Source organism: Syngnathus leptorhynchus, chromosome 4 (genome assembly GCF_054491065.1).
Source record: "Syngnathus leptorhynchus isolate UIUO chromosome 4, UIUO_Slep, whole genome shotgun sequence".
Lineage (NCBI taxonomy): Eukaryota > Metazoa > Chordata > Actinopteri > Syngnathiformes > Syngnathidae > Syngnathus > Syngnathus leptorhynchus.
In genome coordinates this window covers 18,787,397-18,808,658 of record NC_141198.1, presented here as the reverse complement: position 1 = coordinate 18,808,658, position 21,262 = coordinate 18,787,397, and the positions used below count along the sequence as shown (strand labels likewise).

Here is a 21,262-nt window from a genome sequence, read left to right as displayed (position 1 = left end):
ATGACTGGGTCACAGCCCCGTCGTGTTCGCATTCCGTCCGCACTGTTTAGTCCTACCGCGGCTGCCGTACGTTCTTGATGACAACAAACATGGCGACCTCAATGTCACTTTTGGGACTGGGACGTCTTTCTGTGATCAACGCTGCTTCTAAAGTGTTCCGGAATCCCCTTAGGTAAATATGACATCATATGTGTTGTCCCTTTACTCTCATCTGCCCGGCCGTGGAGTAACTTTGGAAAAAATGCGACCAACGAAGCGCGCAGGTCGTGCGGCTAGCATTTCACCGCCGCGCTTACACACAACAAGAGGAAGAATTGTTCATAGTTGAAAGCTGAAATTGCGTTTTTCACTATTTAAATGATTGTGTCAGGGGTAAAAACCAACAACAACAAACAAAACAACAAACAAAACATTACCATGGCACACGCCCTTTAAACATTCGCCTATCCGGCTAACTAGCCAAAGCTAGCTGAAGTCACAAATAACGCACACCAGTAATACTCAGTACCACAATCAGAGAATCTCTTGCACACTTTTCGTTCAATTTAATGCCATACATGGCAGATGACACCCAGAGATGTGAACAACTACTGTGGTATTACCGTATTTGACTATTTATTTCATCTCAAATCTCTACGTATTTTTATTTTCTTTGAACAGTGCACGCTTTCATGGATTGTCAAACCTTGTTTTATCTGTCATGTGGTTTGTACTTTTTTATTTTATTTCTTCTAAGGGATGCCTAGTAACAACAGGTGAAGGGACCGCTGTAGAAAACTAGCTTTTCGGCGTACACTTATCAAAAATGTTCATGAATATACATTGTCTTTTCAAAGAGTTGAACCAGAATCATGTAAGTCAAAGAAACGTTGCCCAAAGCAGTAGTGGTAACTACTGAGTCGTTCCCTTTCAAAACTAGAGTTAAAGTTTCAATTTAGGGTTGGGGTTTCAACAAAAATCAGCTTTCCAACCTTAACCAGGGTTAGAGTTTCGAAGTAAGGTTTTCAATTTGATCACATTACCCCAATATTAGCCAACTTACACTGGCTCCCGGTCCATTTAAGATGTGATTTCAAGGTTCTTCTATGAACCTATAAATCGTTGCATGGCTTAGCGCCTTCATATCTCGTCGACCTAGTCGTTCCTTATGTTGCGTCTCGTTACCTTCGTCCGCAAAACGCTAGTCTTTGAGTGACACAGAGGGCCAAGAAAATGTCTGCAGGGTCTAGAGCATTTTCTATTGGAATGCCCTACCAATGGATATTAGAACTGCTACCTCAGTAGAAACATTGAAGACACGTTTCAAGACATATTTCCATGATATGGCCTTAAACGAACCCGTAGTGGCCGATTCGGCTGGAGTTTGTTTTTGCGCCGGCCGGGAGACATAGGTGACATTAGGTGACACCCAAGCTGACAGCTGCTATCTAGATTCTGGTGGAGCAAATTCAGGATGAGGGAACTGCAGCGGATTACCCTCCTCGAAGACACTGCCACAGTACGATCGAGGGCTCCTCCGACAGCTCTTCGCTTTGGCCTGGACATCCAACCACTTTTTGTATTTGATGTGCCCTCTTTGGATCCTTTGCAGCCTGGAAGGGGGATCTTTCCATCTGTGGTCCCTTCTCAAGGTTTCTCATTTTTCCCCTGGTAGGGGTTTTTGGAGTTTTTCCTTGCCCTTTTGGGAGCTCGAGATCAGGGGATGCTTTGAGAATAATTGTCAATTGTTTGTCTATGTGAAGCCCTTTGAGACTGCACATTGTGATTTAGGGCGATACAAATCAACTTGACTTGACTTTAAAGTCGGGCTTGGGTTTCGTTGAAACTAAAGTTAGGGTTACAATAGGGTTTCCAATTAAAGTTAAGGTGTCAGGGTTATGGATTAATGTGTCGAAATCATTAGTAATTCAATGAATCACAGATTTTGGAAAAAAAAATGCTGCCGGAAAGCAAAATAAAGCAACATTTCCATGGCACCAAAAGATACTGAGAGCCGTGGCACGTTGCATGGGTTATCTGTACCGTCGCAGCCCTATTATCGTTATTATTCAGAGCTGATGAAAACAAGGCTTGCTTGATCATTCAAAGTTGTTGTTTTTTTTTTTTTTTTGCTTTATGATGGGGTGAAGTTTATGAATTGAACGACTGAAATGAATTTTTGCAAGGTGTCGATGGCATAGTATGGGACCATCCCGCTATCGACGGCAAAGCGGAGCGTTTTTGTGGTTGTGCAGTCCAATGTCACTCTGGAGGCACATTGACAAAGGGCTACACAGTCCATCCTTGCCGGACAGTTGACCGCAGTTAACACAAAGCGCGTCTTGTCATTAGGATGAGAGCCACACTCGGCCAGAAATTCACCAGACAGAAGTAATAGTTGGCTGGGAGGCGAGCGAGGGGGATTCCCACCTCGCCGCTTGATTTTCCGACCGAGATGGCCCAACTTGCGTAATTGTCACTTTGATGTATTATTTATTTTTATACTGATTTGATTTTTCTCCGCCTTTTTTTTCTTCTTTGATTCACCAGCACGTCGGCACAGAGGCTGGCAGAGGGAGCCGGACGAGACACGCAGCTCATTGCAGTCGATGAGAAACTGGTAAGGATTCCGTCGTCCAAATGGATGTTTGTCTCATGCCCACACAATGCTTGGATCAGAACAATGACGCTTTTGTGGAAGAAAATGTTACAAACCCTTGGCGACTGCCTGCCAAATTGACCCTGGAATCGGAACTGTGAAATGATGATTACGATGCAGAAATGTGTGCCGCTGACAAGGTTCCAACCCCAAAGGTGAAAACTGTACGAGAGCTGTCCATTTTACAGTGGAACTTTGACCCCGTTTGGGCTTTCTTTCTCTGTGCTAAACTTGCAGCCTTCCCATTCCACATGGCTCATTTATTAGCTATGGACTTGCTCATATTTTCCATCTTAATTGAATCTTGTAAAAACATCCCCCACGCAATGAACTTTGTTCATACTTTTCATATGAAGTAGTGCAGTTGTTTGTAAAACCCACAGCGATACAAGTGATTTGTAAAAAGAAAAAGAAAAAAAAAGCCGAATCTTTTGAAATGCCGTGGAACCTCAAAAGCCACACGAGGGAGGGACTGCAGCCAGTTTAAAGGATTTCTTCTGTGGGAGTTTGACTTTTTCTAAATGGATCCTTTTGCAGTGGGCTCTTTTTCAGAGCTAAAATGCTTGTTTCCGTTATTTCTTTCCAAAAAAGTCTAATTGGTTTTGGACAAGTTCGAGGCCTCCCGTCATCCTACGGTTGAAGCCATAAAAAGACAAGTGAGATAAACCATAACAAATAGGAAGTTTGGCAAGAATGGCCAGCCGAGTCTGTTCTGGTCTTGTTTTTGCCGGGCTTTGCTGGGTTGGGGGGGGCTCGGTGCTGTGTGTGGGCAGCGTCGGTCGATGCGTGTGCTTTTGTCCCTCACCAAAGCTGACCAGACAAACCTTTGGCTGAGTGGAGTGTCTGTCTCTGTCCTCTCAGTGGGGGCGACAGCGGAGAAGAGGGAAAGAAAAAGAATATAATCAGGGCCTCAAAAATGAGGAGGGAGGGGGTGAAAGAAAAGAAGCTTGGAAAAAGATTGTGAGACACCCTGAGACTGGCAAAAAAAAAAAAAAAAAAAAGACAGTGGCCACTTCACACAGAGGTCCCTTTGTGGCCCGGGAAGAAGTCCAACACTGGCTCAGACGGACGGGCCCAAAAGAGAGGCCCTCAGCTGTTCACAGTACAGTCAGTCGTGCCCCCGTCCGTCCGTCTCACATGGGACAGCGCTCTCCCTTTTGGACACAATGTCAGCACGCTAGTCGGACGTCAATAAGTGCCAGTCGGCGAGAGCTTATGTGGGCTTTGCACGCGCTCTCCCTCCCGAGCGGAGAAAGTGGCAGCCAGCCCTTCTGAATAACCTCATTTCCATCAGCTTTTTTGATGCGGCGCCAAAAAGTCTGACTCTCTGGGTGACATTGGGTGTCTTATCCGTCCGTCCGTCCGTCCGTCCGTCCGTCCATCCATCCATCCATCTTCAAACAAAACAATGCTTACAGGAACTTGCGTCTGCACTTTTCTCCATTGCAGATGGATTGGGGAGGGATGTCTGAGCTTCCAAAGCATAAGTCTGTAGCCTCCAAATTGTGAGGTCCGTTCAGTTTTTCTTTTTAAACAGATTGATGCCTGTCTGCCCCGCCCCCCCCGGATAGTCATCTGTTTTTCATCGCCAACTCAAACCGTATTGTCACTGGTTTATGAAAGACATGTGTCTATACACACATAAGTCACATTCTTGCGGCAAGTGTACCGTGAGATTCGTCGCACAGCATCAACCGCGCGAGCGACTATCATTCGTTTGTTTGATCATCAACTTTGCAACGGAAAAGAAGCCCCATCCCAACCCGGAGGGAAGAAATGGGGTGAAAATCTATGCCGATAGACTGAAAGAACTACAGAATGACCCTCACTAACAAGCCTGAATGCTCCATATTTTGCCATGTCTCTGAGCACATTGTGACAAAAGCGCCTCAATTGAGAGGCGAAGGAAAAAAAAAAAAAAAAAGCCCTGCGTGACGGAGCCCCAGCGCTGGCCCAGAGCTGCTGGGCAGCTCTGCTGGGCAGCTCTGCTGGGCAACTCTGCTATCTCAGCGTCCGGCTGGCAGGCCACTGATGCGCGGCTCGACACGAAACGTCTGCGACCTCCCTCACTCCTTTCTCGCCCTTTAGCAGAGACGGTTTACGCGGCTGGCTCGTCTTGGAAAATAAGCGCTAATCCGATGCCGATATGTTGGCCGCGGGCTCAAACGCGTTCCCTCTCTCCACATAAAGACAACACCATCATCTTAAAAGCGCTCGTGAAGCTTCGTTATAGACTTCTCCAAAGGCACTCGGGTTTTACAAGAGAGACCAGACGCGTTATTGGGCAGCGGGGAATTGAGACGGGAAGCCAAGAGAGGACGTACGCTGAAGCGTGAAAGCAGCCCAGCCTGTTTAATGCTGAGCACGGCGCGTCTTCTAATTGGGAAATGTTGACTTTTTTCTTCTTCGTTTAGAGCAAAGGTGTCCAACTCATTTTTTGTTGTGGCCCGAATTGGGACTGTAACAAACAAACAAATGTTGCAATATCTCTGTGTTATTAAAAGAAAAGACAATCTAGAGTTTGGGCATTTGAACAAGAAACATTGAGTTGACACTCATGATTTTGCGGGGGGCCACATCAAATGATGCGGCGGGCTGGATCTGGCCCCCGGGCCATCTGAGTGACACATTTGCAGGCCTTATCCTAAAGATGTGGCCATTTGAGTCATGGTTTTAAAGGTCTCGAGTTGGACAGACAGACAGATAGACAGACATTTTATTTCAATAGCTAATGCATGAACCAATACTGTATGAGCCAGGAAGTGGACATGGACGCGCCAGTAAAAGCTTGTGTTATTCAAACGGGAGCTGGATGGCATACGAACCAAAGGACAAGAAAATATGTTTTCCCAATCAGCATAAAGGCGCGTGATACAGCGGTCTGCACGACAGGGGTGGTGTATCTTCCCCGAGGCTCAGACAGCGAGCACGTTTGCCACACCAGAGCCAAGCCCGCGGCCCACGGCCCACGGCCCACGGCCCACGGCCCACGGCCGCCTCCCACCCCCTGGTACCCGCCCCAGACAACTCAAGTGTGTTTTGTCTGCTGGCCCTCTCGAAAGGCACGTGAAAAAAGAAAAAAAAAATGTCAGCTGTGTCCGGCGGCGGATGTCTTTGAAAGGCGTCGAACAAGTGGCTTAATTATGCGTCTTCCACGAAATAGCACTTCATTCATCAACGCTCTCTTCCGTAGCGAGGAGGAGTACTCTTCAACGTTGTCGGCGTTGCGCGCTTGGAGCCAAAGTTGGCGAGCGTTGTGGCGAGAGAGAGCCAATAAAAAGCTTGCGTCAATATTCACAATATGATGTTTTATTCGTAGAGCTTCTGGACTGATCCGCTTTGTCGGTGGGAGACAAATTGTAATATCCGCATTCAAACAATAATGCGTTTGCAAATGTGGATCTTTTGCTTGAAATAGATTGCGAAATAGAGTCGTCAAGTCGCAATACATATCTGTTGAAAAGAGCTGCAACAAAGCGGCCACAAAAGGAGCTAGCGCTCCCATCCTGACGCTATGCGGAATGTGAGATTGGAGATGACCCTCACGCCAGCTGCTTCTTGTTCTCTTGGCCACACACACACACACACGAGCCAGCAACCTGAGATTGAATCCATAATTGGCACGCTTTTTGCACTTCAAAGACGTTACGGAGGTGGGAAGGAGGTTGTTGAGTGAGGGAGGCCCCGCCCAGCCCTGCCCCGCCCGCCCCCGCCCGGCTGGGTCTGGCTTAAGGGTGTGATGTGTTTGGGCTGACGCAACACGATTCGGCGACCGGGCCGCAGCTTTGCGCTACGGATCTTTGCGCTACGATAGCCTGACCGTACGAGCGACCCGTCACGGCTGTCGTGGCCGTTTTGTTTGTCAAACGTCCGTCGGTCGGTCGGTCGGACGCTCAATCGATGACCTCCTTTGGGTATTCAAACTGAAGAGTTGTCACAAACAAATGAACAGGATTGATGTGGCATTGACATGACTAGGAAAGAATGGTTTGAACAAAAGGGAAAAAACACGCGCGCTTATGCAGGCACCGGAGACGCTCGCTGAGCTGAAGTCTGCCGCGCTAACGTCGTCCCCGCACGTCCACCTCTTGGCGCCGTCGCACGCAGATGATTTTCTAATAATTGAGCCGTCAAGGAGCAACACAAACAGATGTGAATTTTCTTTTTATGGTTTGTTTTAGGACTAAAATAATCCTCTTGTCGTCGATAGGCGCGAGGGGACTATCCAGTGTTGGAGGGAGAAACGCGAGGCGAGGCTAAGCGAAGCAACAGTTAGAGCGCAGAGGACGCGGCGCTCCCAGGTCTTGGCCAAAACTCCGTGAGGTCCTTGGGTAGTAGCTCGCTCGTCCCCCCGGCGTTCTCTACCTTCATCCAACTTGGCCGCCCGTCATCTCAGATGAATGGTTTTCTTGGACGTCACGAGGCCGACATATTTTCGAGGCGTTTTTCTTTCCATTTACGTTTGCCGCAAAAAAATCCTTAGAATGTCCCTTACTTATTTATCTATTTAAAAAAAAACAAAAGCAGCACTCAATCTGCAAATGAAATCAGCAAGAATGTTGAGAGCAGATATCACTGAGGAGGCAAAAGTGGCTTTGAATTTCTAGCGTGTGGGAAATGCATTGCAGGAAATGGAAAGTGTAAATCATGCAAACAATATGAACAGGAGGACACTTTGTGTCTGTCACACATTGACGGTGGTTCCCCCCCCCCCTCTTGTATTCAGCCTTCCGTAAGCTTCCTCAGCTATGCCTCGATATCTACTCTTTTTAGAAGCATTCATGGTCATTAATGGCAGATTGAACGTAACCAATCAGGATTAAAGGAGGCCAAGGTTATCCGAGTGCAAAATAACAAATCGCTCCAGTGGACAGGAAGTCAGATTTGACTCCAAATGCCAAAATAGGGCCAAACATCTTTGATTTCATGCACTGAGAGAAAAAAAGAATCCCACTTGTTGGCTGTTTTGCAAAAACACATTGTCGCTTGACCAACACAAACATCCACGCAGCCAAATAGCGGCCGGCGCTTTACACAAGCGGCCCCTGCCGGTCCCACCCGGAGCGTCGAGGGGTACCGAGGGGTACCGAGGGGTACCGGCTTTCGGCCCCCCGTGCTCTTTATTTGACACGCGGCCCGGAGGTGTCACAAATGGCGACACGCTTTAACTTGACGGAGACTTTAGCGTGGCCGGCGCCCCTCCCGCTCTTAAGCTGTGCATTCTGTCTGCGCAGCCAGCCAGGTATTGTCGGGCCCCGTGAAGCCGGCCATCCATCCAACCAGCCCGCACGCACACACGCACGCACGCACGCACGCCGCTCCCCCCAGCCACCGTGAATAGTGTCAAACTTTGCTTCCTGTACGTGGCAGAAGAAAGAAAAAGTAGCCAGCCAGCCAGCCAGCCAGTCAACGTGTTTTTCCTTTTGTAAAGGCTGCCGCCTAGTCCTCCTGGGAACGCCGTGCATTCCAGTCCCAATTGTTGAACGGCCGTATTGTGGCCCGCAGTGTGCCGCCGGCCAGCCGTTCGGGCCGAAGACCTCGTGAGTGAGAGCGAACGAACGAACGAACGAGCGTAGTCCCAGTCTAGACTGCTACTTGTGCTTACAGTGGCCCATAATGAGAAGATGGGAGCATTTCCAGTGCCTTTGTTTTTCCCTTAAGTGTCTTTTGAGTGTTAACAAACTAAACACTCTTGCTGCTGTAGATGATTACTTATTACTTGTCAGTTGAATGTCAAGAAAATGCATTCCAATTTATTCTTGTCAGGCAATTTAAATCTCAACCAGCCACACTAACGATGACATATATTCCCAATCAGGATGAACATGCTCTGGTGTATTTATTTTTAATGCTAAGAGACAAAAAAAAAAAAAAAATCACCCTCCACGTCCTGGTTAGAAAATCTTTTGGTCCAAAAAATGTCCGATGTGACTGCTGAGAATCAAATGGTGGTTTGTTCTTGGATCCTCGTGTTATCCACACACAATGGCTACTTAAATCCAGCCGGCAGCAACGTTGTTTGGGTTTCTCTGGCGGCTTCCCAAAAAAAAAACCAACATTGGCGTCTTAATTTAGTTGCACTCTCGCACTGTCTCGCAACCAACCCGCCCGCCGCTTTCCCTTGGGGTGAAGAGAACATGTTTTTCTCTTCTGGGCGACACGCAGGAATTGTCGAGGTTAAGTAGATGGGGCAGACGGAAATAATTAGCAAGCACTTGTGAATCCCCCCCCCCCCACACACACACACACACACAGCTTTCACATTTTGTTTATGATTTCATTGAGCCAACCATGTTGGACCTGTCATTTCCAAGGCTTAAATAGCATTGGAAGCTCTTTTGCTGAAGCATAGACGACGGAGAGACGAGCTTTTGTGTGTGGGGTTCATGCAAAGCGACCCCCACCGCCGCCTCTCTACAAATCAAGCGGCAAATGACAGACAATGATGAAAATTTGATTCTTTCAAGTTGTAATGGCCATTGAAAGGTGTAAAATTCGTCAATTGAAAGAGAAGGCCTCGGTCTTGGGTGGCTGGTGCCGACGCGATGGAAGGTTTGCCGGGGTTTTGTCGCCCACTTCCCATTGCTTGTTTGCTAATTTGGTCAAGAATCGGAGGAGCCCCGTCCGTCCGTCCGTCCGTCCGTCCGTCCGTCCGTCCTGGATAGAGGTGGTGCAAAGGGTCTATCTGGGACACAGGTGGCTGGCTCTTGCAGCCGCCTACGGGCTTTTGTCCTCTGTTGAAAGGAATTTAATCCATCCCAAAAGGCTGAAGGCAACTCGGATTTCGCAACTGCTCTGGGAACGATCAATTATCCGTGGGAAGCGCTGATATTACCTTTAAATATGTGCTCCAATCAGAATCCATCAAAGTGTATAGTATAAAAGTGGAAATAGATATTATGGGATGCTTTGATTTACAAGGTACATTCTGCTCTTTTCTAGGATTCTGGCTTGGAGAGCTGCTTGGCGTTTTCTCGTTCCTTCTCATGCACCTGCGGGCCAACTTTCCCGCAACCCCCTTCCTCCCCTCTTCCACATTGCAAATATTTCATGCTCAAATGTTAGGAGAGAAAACAACATTCAACAAATTGAATGAAAACTCTTGGAATGGCGCAATGGCCAAACAACTGTAGCAGATGTTCAGCTCTGCTAAATGTGTGTCACCATAATTCACGCCTGAGTGTATTTAAAGATTGTTTGTCCCCCCCCCCCCCCCAGGACATCACCGCTGTGACAGGGGTGCCGGAGGAGCACGTGAGGACACGCAAAGTTCACATCTTCGTGCCTGCCAAGACTGCAATGCAGTCGGGAGTGAACAGCACCAAGAAGTGGAAGATGGACTTTGACACCAGGGAACGTTGGGAGAACCCACTGATGGGCTGGGCCTCAAGGTAAGAATCGTTCTTTGAGTGACTTTTGTCCAAAATATTCCCTGTAAGGCTTATTATTATTTTTTTTTTTGCAGCGCTGATCCCTTATCCAACATGGTGCTCTCTTTCTCCTCCAAGGAAGACGCCATTGCCTTTGCTGAGAAAAATGGTAATTATGTTTCAGAATTTTCAACCACTTCTGCAAAGAACCCACAAATGTCCATTAGGGCAACTTGGACAAAATATCGAGTTATTTTGAAAGTCAGACAACTGGCGCGGTGTGTTTGCGGTTCAATGACTACAGCCAGCCCAGGCTGGCCCAGCCCAGGCCCAGGCCTAGGCCCGGCCAGCCCAGCTCGGCCCGGCCCGGCCCGGCCCAGCCCAGTCCGATCCGCCAATGTCAACCCGACGCCTCCGTCACTCACGCTGATGTTTGCCTTCCAGGTTGGAGCTACCACATCACCGACAAACGAACTCCAAAGCCTCGCGTCAAATCCTACGGAGCCAACTTCTCTTGGGATAAGAGGACCAGAAGGTCCGCAAAGTAAACTGGAAAGGCATCTCTTAGTGGCCGTGACCTCCCTCCCATTGTCCCGCCCCCCGGCGGCGGTCCTGTACAATTGCTGTCAATAAATCACACATTTAAACCAAAACCGTGTCGTCATTCTCGCTTTCATTTTTCAAACATTCACCTCATTAGCGACTTCCTCATGTTTCCCGCTTGATTCATGAAGTGTCTGCAGTGTGAGGAGAACATATTAGTACAATCAGAACCTGTTTAAACTCTGGAATAAACATATGTGTTGGCTAAACCTGCTGTGTTTCGTTCTGGGCGACATTTTCTTTCCATCTGCCTTTGACTGGAGTCCGGAGGTTTTTCTTTTTTCTTTCTTTCTTTCCTTATAGGTTGGTTGAACTGTGGTGCTGACGACGACGGCATGCGCCTGTTTTTTGTGTTGTTGACCAGCTTTATTCCAAAAGTGGCTTGTTCCATTGCTCAAGTGAGTGTAGCCTACTCTCTTCCATAAGTGGGTTAAAAACAACCCACGGTAGAAGCAATGTGTTTTGAATGTCTGCTGTTTTGGTAGAGCGTCATTCACTTCTATGCTCTTTGCTATTATTGCTCAGACCACGCGACAATGATTTCATGTGAGGGTTTCAGACTCGGGTTAGGGTTTCAAACTAGTTTTTTTTTTTTTCTAGAGCATCACAACACTGGTGATAAAGTAGCAAAACATATGTTGGCGATAACACCGTGATGTGAAGCGGCCAGAAATGGTTTGGAAGAGGGGCTTGGCACTCCCCTCCCTCTCTCTCTCTCTCCCTCCCTCCCCTCCCTCTCTCCCTCCCTCCCTCCCGGAGCTTTTTTGCAGCCTTTGTGCTCAGTAAACAGTGGTGTTACTCTGCCGCCCGGTTCCACTCTGCGTGACTGCGCTGAATTCACATAGCAGCCGTGGGTGCCTAATTGGTATAACCCCTCGTTAATGAACGCACCGCGTTGCAAATCTTTCACAGCCTTGTGCTCGCTATTTACGTCGCCGGGCGCATCAAAGGCACCCATCTGATACGAGTGGAATGGGCCCAAGCGGTCGGGGGGCCGTGAATGACAGCAATGTGTAGCCGCTAGCCTTTGAAAGGCGCTCGGTGAGAAGCGGCTCGGAGAAGAAAAAAAAACCCAACTCTCGGTAAAAGTTGAAAGCGTGATAAGAGCACGGATGTTTGCGCAATGAGAGCATCGAGTGTACGCGAGCAGATTCATTACAACGCAAGAAAATGTTGGAATACGAGGAAAGAAAACATGGCAAAGGTGGCAAGTGTTAATTTCTCATTCATTTCTCAGTTTTCACGCATTCCATTAAGGCTTGTATCCAGGTTCGACTATCAATCTCAAATTGTATAGTAAGGCTTTAAAAAAAAAAAAAAAGGCCACGTATAGTAAGCCTTTTTTGTAAATGACCACGTATGACCTTTGACCCCTACCCCGCTGAACCGTCACCCTTGACCCCTGGCCTTTGAAGCCGCACCTTCGAATCCTGACCTTTGACTTCCGACCTATCATCCCTTCACCCTTGACCTCAAACAAAACAACCTTTTTTTTCCTTTTAATAGACCATGTATATAGTCTATTTTTTTTTTTTTTTTTAGAAAGAAAGAAAAATGACCATGCATAGTAAAGCTTTTCTTTTAAAGATGTGTGGTGACATCCATTATTGTTGTTTTTACAAATGATGTCTGTGTGCAGCTGTGACGTGCAGTGACGTGCTGTGAGGTTCATGACTGGGGAGGCACTGGTGATGCGCATTCCAGTTCTTTAAGTGAACTGAATCTTTAATCAGTTCACTCAAAAGATTCGTTCAAACGAACTGTTCAATGAATCAACCCCCCCCCCCACACACACACACACACACACACACACAGTGATCCTTTTTTATTTTATTTTATTTTATAAATCAAATAATCAAAAATCATGGTCAAAGCTTCACGGAAAGCTTCACACCCACCCTCACCCCCACTTTCTGATTGGCTGTGTGGTCTGTGACGTCACTCGGACACTCTTTTAGGTATACCGCCATTTTCAGGTGTTCCTACTAACAGGCCACTTCATTAGGGAAAAAGCTTAACAGAAAGTGTAAAGTGCCACACCCGCCCTCACCGCCACTTTCTGATTGGCTGCTGGATCTGTGACGTCACTCGGACACTCCATTAGGTACACCGCCATTTTCAGGTGTCCCTAATCACAGGCCACTTCATTAGGGAAAAAGCTTAAGTGAAAGTGAAAAGTGCCACACCCGCCCTCACCCCACTTTCTGATTGGCTAGTTGATCTGTGACGTCATTCAGACAGTATTGGGTACACCGCGCCATTTTCAGGTGTACCTAATCACAGGCCACTTGATTAGGGAAAAATCATGGTCAAAGCTTAAATGAAAGTGCCACACCCGCCCTCACCCCCACTTTCCGATTGGCTGTTGGATCTGTGACGTCACTTGGACACCCCATTAGGTACACCGCCATTTTCCGGTCTTCCTAATGACAGGCCAATTCATTAGGGAAAAAGCTTAAGTGAAAGTGCCACACCCGCCCTCACCCCCACTTTCTCATTGGCTGTTTGATCTGTGACGTCACTTGGACACTCTATTAGGTACACCGCCATTTTCAGGTTCGTTCGCGAAGATCCACGAGTGAGTGACAGACAGCGTTGCTGCTATGCCAACCGAGACAAGTTATGCCGACATTGATGTTCTAATATTGGATTGTAGTTGATGGTGTTATTATACCAAATGTGTTTGTGTTTGAATAAAAGGTTGAAAAAAAAAATCCGTTGTGCCGACATTTGTTATTTTGGGGGACACCAACTCATATAACAACGTAAAACACGTATACATATTGTCCTATAAAGCAGTTAACCAAATGTCAGATTTTTTTCAAATGTTTTAATTGGCGAATATAAAGACAAGGAATAAAACACCAGACAAGTTTAAGATACATGTTGATCAAAATAATAATAATTAATAATAACAATAATAAAAGTTCATCTCAAACCAGCAATCTCATGTGACATTGCAGTAGATACATTGGACAACAATATTATATGCATACATGTTAAGGGGAAGGAAGGAAGGAAGGAAGGAAGGGGAAGGGAAGGAAGGGGAAGGGAAGGGAAGGAAGGAAGGAAGGAAGGAAGGAAGGAAGGAAGGAAGGAAGGAAGGAAGGAAGGAAGGAAGGAAGGAAGGAAGGAAGGACATCAAGACAGAGAGAGAGAGAGAGAGAGAGAGAGAGAGAGAGAGAGAGAGAGAGAGAGAGCCATTGCTTCCAACTACATAGCCACCCTGTCAACATAGGCAGCCAGGCCAGCCGTGTCAGAGGAGGCTCGACAGGAAGTTGGCTCCTCCGAGCGAATGGTCTTCGCTTTTAAAAATTCAGCCATTTTGGTTCAACAATTGAATTTGTTTGAACCCCTTTTCATGATGGTAGGCCTCCTCTGAGCGCACGCATGCACGTCCCTGGTGTGCAGCACCTGCTCATTAGTATGGCGTCTCAAGCACGTTAGCCGCCAAAGGCTTTTATTGTCAAATTGACGATGGTTGTAATTGGCTGAAACAGCTGGGAAATAAAAACAACCACGCTCACTACAAGCCAGCCACGTTGGACTTCCTATTTGAACTGATGACTTTTATTGGCGAGCTCTGTCCGAAGGCCTCTACTGCCTTTAAAGACCTTTACCGTAAGTGAGATAAATCACATGGCATAACCCTAAGTACAACACCAGAGACTCTCGGTGTGCTTCAGTAGCTGCTTGCTGAGTTCTTGACACTTGCTACCTACTCAAAAAGGGAGGATGCTCTCGCAGGCTAAATAGATCCTGTCTCTGAGGAAGCAACTAAAAGAGAAAACCAGCGGTGTGATCCTTTAAAGCATCAGCAGATTTACAACTGAGCCGGTAGAAAGTATCCGAGGCATGCCGCTTGATTGCCAGCGTCTTCAAAAGGGAGTGGGAAGGGGGCGGTGGCGGCGGCGGTGGTGGTGGTTGACTCGTTTTAGATGGCGCGACGTGCCCCCTCTTTTTGGGCCCGCGCTGAGCTCGCTCGGGGTCAGGGGAAGGCCCTCTCCTGGGACTCCAAGGCATCTGCTGCATTACACACTCATGTTCCGCCATTTATTTCCCATTCGCACCAATATCAAGCTGGATGACCGACCGCCCCCCGGCCTCCCAACAAAAGAGATGAAAGATGCCCTTTATAGCTGAGGATACGGTGAAATATTTGGTCGTTTTACTCCTCCCTCACACTTTGGCACGTTTAGTATTATTAGAGCACATTGTTTCCTTTGGATCGTTCACAGTTCCTCATATAAATGCTAAAGTGGACTTGCTTCTCTCACTTGACTCCAGTTTACCGTGAAAGTCCAACCAAACTGTTTCAGCTAGCTTAACAAAAAGCAGCTAACATCATTTAGCATAGATGCTTTGGTCATAACTTGTCCCTTTAAGTATGCTAGCTTAATGCGAACACATAAGAATATGAGAACAGAATAACCCTTTGAGTGATGGATTGAACGCAAGCAGTGCAGCAACACGTGTAGGCAGACAATCTCTCAGTTCTCGGTTGCACGTCTAGTCTTTGTCCTCTGTGAATAACGACAAATATTTATACTGCACTAAAGAGCTGAGAGGAGTCTTAATATCGAGTACGTATATCCGTATTTTAGGGGGCCACGCAAAAAAGTGCTCAACAATTCAGACTTTTTGATTCATTGGCAATAGAACCAGGGTAGGGCCACTAAGCGTGTCACTCAACTGTAAATGAGTTGTTGAGCTTTCCAAATTGGATTTTGACACGCGAGTCTGGAAAAGTCATTCATTCAGCCTGCGTGTTTGAAGCGGTCCTGGCCGCGGCAGGCGACGAGAAATTGTCCCAAAAAAAGAGTGAATTGATGGCGCAGCGCAGGGGAGGGAAAAGTTCACTGCACCGCCGTTTGAAGGCCATGCGAGTTGGCAGGGCAGGAGAGGCTTGAAGATGAATGTGGCCAAAGGGGGCTCTGACAGCCTTTCCGCCGCTTGCGCTTCTCTTGGGTGGCCCGATTGGTCTTGGATGTCACTTTTGCTACTTAATCTTGTGTATGTGAAGCAGGCGCGGTGGGAGGGAGGGAGGGAGGGAGGGAGGGAAGGAGGGAGGGAGGGAGGGTGAGGTGAGAGGTGGGCCGCTAGCTAGGCACTGCCGGCCGGCCCTAAACCAGCAATTTGGTTTGAGACAGTGGCGGAGAAAATCTCGCTCTGATCTCACTCAATCAGCCAATCACTGATCCGATCGGGTGGACCGATCTAGCCGACATCTTCAAACTTGTTCATTGTACAGTCAAATGCCAAAAGTTGTGCATACAGCAACTGACACCCATTGAAATTCATTGAGCATAATGAAGTCACCAAACGCTGAAAAATGCTCCGAAAAAAAAATTCAAAAAGAAAACAATATTATCATATCATAGAAAAGAAATCACCATTTGAAGTAAAATAAGAGCTCATCCGAATATGAGCAACGTGGTTGTTAAGCGGCTCCATTTCTTTTCTTCTGGGCGCTTTGTGCCGTTAAATCCCATTAGCGGATGTTTAGGCTCTGTCCCGAGCACAACAATAAACACGTGATCAAAACACCGGAGACGCATTCTCACGCACGCACACATGAGCAACACGTGTGCGTGTCCGATGGCTTTAACACACCTTGACCTTGAATTTTTCACCGATGAGGACCTTTTTCTTTTGGCTTCTTTTCTAAGCCAACCTAAATTGGTGTCTTCCGTGACCCCGCGTGACCTTTCACCCTAATCTCCAACCACCTGAAAGACTATTTCTGGACGCGGCTTATTGGCCGAGCGTCCGCGAGCTGACTCACCTTGGCGCTTGTTCGTCTGACTTTGCAGCTTTGTGTGGTGAGTCATGCCGCTGGGTCGCCGGCCCAGTGTACAAAACACAGGTGTTCTTTCTCCGCGCGCCGGCCGGGCCGTGTTTATTCGATTGTCCCCCGCCAAAGACGCTCGGTTGTTTTTTTTTTCTTTTGGGTTGTTGTTTCCCCTCGTTTGTATTGCGGAGAAGCGCAAGCTGCCCACAGAGTGTCGTCAGCCGTAAACTGTTTGGATTGAATGAGCTAATCCACCTACGGCGTTTGGCCGCCGGCCTGCCAGGCGGCGCACCAGGCTAAAGTCATTTTGCATTTACAAGCAAGGCTTAAACACTTTGGGCTCCATATCAGCTGCTTATTCATCGCCGGCTTGTTATGGAAAATCACAGGAGCCTCAGCACTTGTTAGAAATGTGACGTGATCTGTCCTCATCTCATTGAAAGCAGAAGTGGAGATTCATTCAAGACGACCTCTCTCTTTTTCGTCTCTCTCCAAAACACGACATGACCGAGCCACCCCCAAGCCATGCCCAAGATTGTCTGCAGTTAAGTCAATGGATCTTTTGGTGAATTTATGTGCTGACGGGGGCGCTACACGCTGCCACTCCTCCTCCTTTGTTTTGGGACTTGTAAAAAGTCACAGTCTGATAGGCAGCAACAGGACGGGGACTCGGGAGTCTAGACTGGTCGAGACGGCCATGTTAGGGTCAGGCTCATAAAAGCCCCGGTCCTCTCTCTCCCCCTCCACTTGGACGCAAGATCACCTGTCCACATGGCTCTGCAGGAGATATTGGGCCTCGTCCCTGTGCCTGACGGTGCAGTGACAGTTCCGAATATGAACGTCAAGCTGTTCACTGTCAAACTACACACGAACTATGAGCCTGCCCGCCGGCAGGTGTCCCCGAAGCACTCGCACAAGGCTCGAGAGTCCATTTGGAAGGTGAACATGTCCACTTCCTGAGCTCATTCACAGCGGTGGCCGCCGTCCATTGACCTTTCCGAGGAATGCGCCGCCCTGGCTTTGACGGACGTTTGCTTTTAGCGACAAACGGGTGCAAGGTGATAGCAGGAAAGGTCGCTTTGGGAGACAAACCGCTGTGCCCCCCCCCCGTTCCTCAGACAACAAAGAAAGTGAGTGATGTTTGTCTGAAAAGCAAGAGGGCTGCTCTTGTTTTGATGTGGCAGGGGTTAAGGAGGCTAGCTAGGCTAGGCCCACCTGGGATGCGGGTCTCCATCAGCACCCGGGCCACGCGGAGACGAAGACAAACAGCGCACATACACACATTTAGACAGCAGGACAAACACGCCAGTGACAAGCACGGTGGGAAAAATGCCGCGAGGCGTTCAGGTGGCCTGGGATAAAGGCGCGCGAGGTGCTGATGAAGTTTGAATGTGGGGATGAGAACGTGACGGACAGTTCTGAGAAAAATAATGACACAGCCAGTCAAACTTTGTGTGATCCAAAAATAAATCAAACGTAAGGAACTAGCGAACTCAACTACATATCTCAAACACCTATTTTAGTCACCAAGCGTTAGCCAAGATTATCCTGAGCGATTATCCTGCGGTGTGCCAAGAGTTATTCCCCACCCCCCACTCTCGTCGTAAATATTAAAAATGCGTGTACCCGCAGACTTTAAGACCCAGAAGTGTTATGTGTTGTAAAATAAATGAGTTTGCATTTTTAAACGTAACAAGTCCCGCGTACGGCGATGAGTGCTGAGGGATACGAGGCCGATGAATGGTTAATCTCCGCCTTTGACTTGTAAGTATCGGCTGTTGGTTCAAAATGTCAAGCAAGTCCACACACCAAATAAGGTGCAAGGCTGCTGCTGCTTTTATGCATGAGCGTACTGTAAAGGAAAGCCACTCGAGACGGATAGGGAGGGAGGGAGGGAGGGAGGGAGGGATGGAGGGAGGGAGTCAGGCAGGAAGGCAGGAAGGCAAGGAGGCAGGAAGGAAGAAAGGAAGAAAGGAAGGAAGGAAGGAAGGAAGGAAGGAAGGAAGGAAGGAAGGAAGGAAGGAAGGAAGGAAGGAAGGAAGGAAGGAAGGAAGGAAGGAAGGAAGGAAGGAAGGAAGTTCAAAGTTCAACTCATTAAGAGTCAATCAGCCATGAATGACTTTTACAGCTCGGAGAGGTGGGATCCCGCAAAGATCATACAGAGGACAGAGGAGAAGAAAAAAAAAAAAAGCTCTCTGTTTACTCTCTAAGATTGTAAAGATGCGGATTGTGTCGCAAGTTTGATCTCCACAGTCCCAATTCTTTTGTCTTTTCAGAATAAGCCAGGTCTAATGCTGCCTGGCCTGGGGTGTTCATCATCACCAGAGCAGGCCCTGATGGATGTCAGGGTAACACCTGTTATCAGTACAAAGACACAAACACACTTGATGGAAGAAGACAGGGAAGATAGATAGCGAGCGAGCGGGCGGGCGGGCGGGTAGGCATTCTTCAACGGCTTTAAGAAAACACGCCCGTTCCTGTTTGACTTGTCAATACACATTTGCATGTGACAAACTCACGGGCGAGGTACCTCTCTAGGGCCCCTTCATGCAGAGCAGCAAAGATATAGCAGACACACTCATGAGCATTTGGACCAATTTAATAGACACAGACAAAAAGTCAAAGTTGTACTGTTTGACGAGCGGCCGGCCGGGCGGGCACGTGATGAGAAGAAGAGCACACTTGGGCATGTGTGTTGTGTTGCTCTGGGCCAGAGGGGTCTTCACAGACAGTTGGAAGGCATTAGGGTGTCAGACAGACAGACAGACAGACAGACAGACAGACAGACAGACAGGGACTTGTCACTCGCAGCTGTTGCCGCCGCTGATTGATTGACTTTATATTGGGCCGCCGTGCCCGCGCGCACGGCCGTCACCCACCGCGAAAACAACAACAAGTGACGTGGGAGGCCAAAAGACTCATGTGAAAAAGATCAAATGCGTTTGTCAATACATCTGCCTGCCTGCCTGCCTGCCTGCACAATTACCAGAACAAGTCGGATAGGTAGGCACACGAGAAAGGAAAGCAAAAAAACGGCTGGGAAAAACATTTGCAATATTACACCAAGGAAGCAAGTGTCAAAATTCTTTTCTTCATCAGAATTGAACCACGTAACTCTCGTAATAGTAGTAACTTGTTTTCTAGCCAAAAAGAAAAAAAGTGAAATGACATTTACACAGAAGGTTAAAAAAGGATGACTTCACTTTTCCTGTCATGAATTAGAAACATTGATCCTGGTAATATTGCAAATTTATGCTTGTCAAAGTGCAACATTTGCCGCCATCCTAATTATTCTCCTGAAACGTTCATTTGAGTCTTTTAATATTCCATCGTTTCCCCTGCAATATGACAAAATAAGGACACTTTCCTCATCAAATGAGAACTTGGGTAATACTAGCGTGGTTGGTCCTGTTTATTGGGACTTTTTCAGGATTATGACTTGATTCCAACTTGATACAGCATGATTGTCATCATTTATTTTTCAAGAAATAACCCTTTTATCTCTCATAACCTCTCTCCCCATTTGTGAAGTTCCATTCTGTTGAGCGAGCTACCTTTTCCATTTCCATAATACTTGTACTGGTCATTGGCTTGAGGGAAGGACTCCCAAATTGTGATCTGTCTTGAAGAAACAAACAATGATTCCAGACATCAAGCGTCATATGCTGCACATTGCTAAAAGCACTCAAGCGTACGTGATTAGTTGCGTGACTATGTACACGGACGGCGTGCCGGCCGGCCGGCCGCATGCTAACGGTGAGCGAGCCAGCCAGCGAGCTAGCTAGCGCTACAAGGCTCAGGCTAGTCACACGCTGCTGACATGGAACACGCTAGACACACAAACAAGTGGAAACGACATCAACGGTTCCCACTCGGACATCCTGAAAAGTCATTAGCGGAAGAGCTAAACTTATCTTACAGGCAACGTGGGCCCCACTTTGCGTGTGTGCGTGCCGGCGGAGAGTAATTACAAAGCCCACCTCGACACGCGGCGGTGCAGGAGGAGCATCATAACAACGAGGTTCGAAGTGGTTCTGAAGGCCCCTGGAAGGTAGTCCTGAAGAAAGGGGGGGGGGGGGGGGAAGGGGGGACGTGGATTTGTCGGCGCACCAGCCAAACGTTTCCATGTCTGTGTCTCTCGGCGCTAACTGACGGCGGCGTCACATCCTGCCGCCTTGCGTGTCTTTGTCCTCCAGCAGACTGATGAACTGGCCAAAGCTTTCCTTCACGGCGTCCACCTGGTCCGTGCTGCTGCCCTCCAGGATCCAGCGCTTGCCCCGGGCCAGCGGCTCCAGCTCAAAGTACTTCTTGACCTGCACGCACAAACGCAAAAAGGATTACAGCCGTCCGTGCCTTGAGATAGGAGTAGAATTGAAATTGAAACTCAAATGTCAGATCATCGGAGCGCTCCCGCCTCACGCCGACCCCCCGAAGAAGAACGTTTGTGTTTGTATTCTTTAACCGGGAAATAATATTGTACTTTGTAAGAAAGAAATGAGCAATCACATCATTGAAATATCACTTAAGAAACATTCCCTGCACACTTTGTGTTGAAGTTGTTCACAGGTCTGCCGCGCATGACCCTGTGGGCGCAAAGCCAAAACAGGTGATTTAAGGAGCCACGTCAACTTCAAAGATGAAAAAAGATGCAATCCTTTGGCTGACCACCTTGTTTTGAACAGCTGGCAAGGAAGTCCATATACCATGAGAAACAGCAAACGGATTCTTGTTTTTGCTGTTAAAAGAAGAAAGGAATAAAAAGAACAAGCAAACAGGTGCACTCATCAACGTTTTGTCTTCTGGCTTGCTTTTTCAAATATTTTTTTCATATCTTGCTAGGCTACATATGAATGCAGACTG

The 21,262-nt window shown here is 47.7% G+C and overlaps 2 protein-coding genes across 2 annotated transcripts in view; one reads left to right on the top strand and one right to left on the bottom strand.

Annotated features, from left to right (window-relative positions):
• The first annotated feature begins 3 nt into the window (after positions 1–3).
• Positions 4–10,661, top strand: ndufs4 (NADH:ubiquinone oxidoreductase subunit S4). The gene is made up of 5 exons (XM_085908945.1): positions 4–172; positions 2,530–2,599; positions 9,857–10,029; positions 10,104–10,177; positions 10,453–10,661. Exons 1-5 carry the CDS (start codon positions 78–80, stop codon positions 10,554–10,556), a joined length of 516 nt encoding a protein of 171 aa, XP_085765071.1. The 5' UTR covers positions 4–77; the 3' UTR covers positions 10,557–10,661.
• An 8,316-nt stretch (positions 10,662–18,977) lies between these two features.
• The window catches only part of arl15b (ADP-ribosylation factor-like 15b), a 46,373-nt gene continuing 44,088 nt past the window's right edge, over positions 18,978–21,262 (bottom strand). Inside the window, exon 6 of the mRNA XM_085908943.1 lies at positions 18,978–20,715. Coding sequence (XP_085765069.1) covers positions 20,563–20,715 — 153 coding nt within the window. The 3' untranslated portion in view covers positions 18,978–20,562. The remainder of the gene's footprint in view (positions 20,716–21,262) is intronic.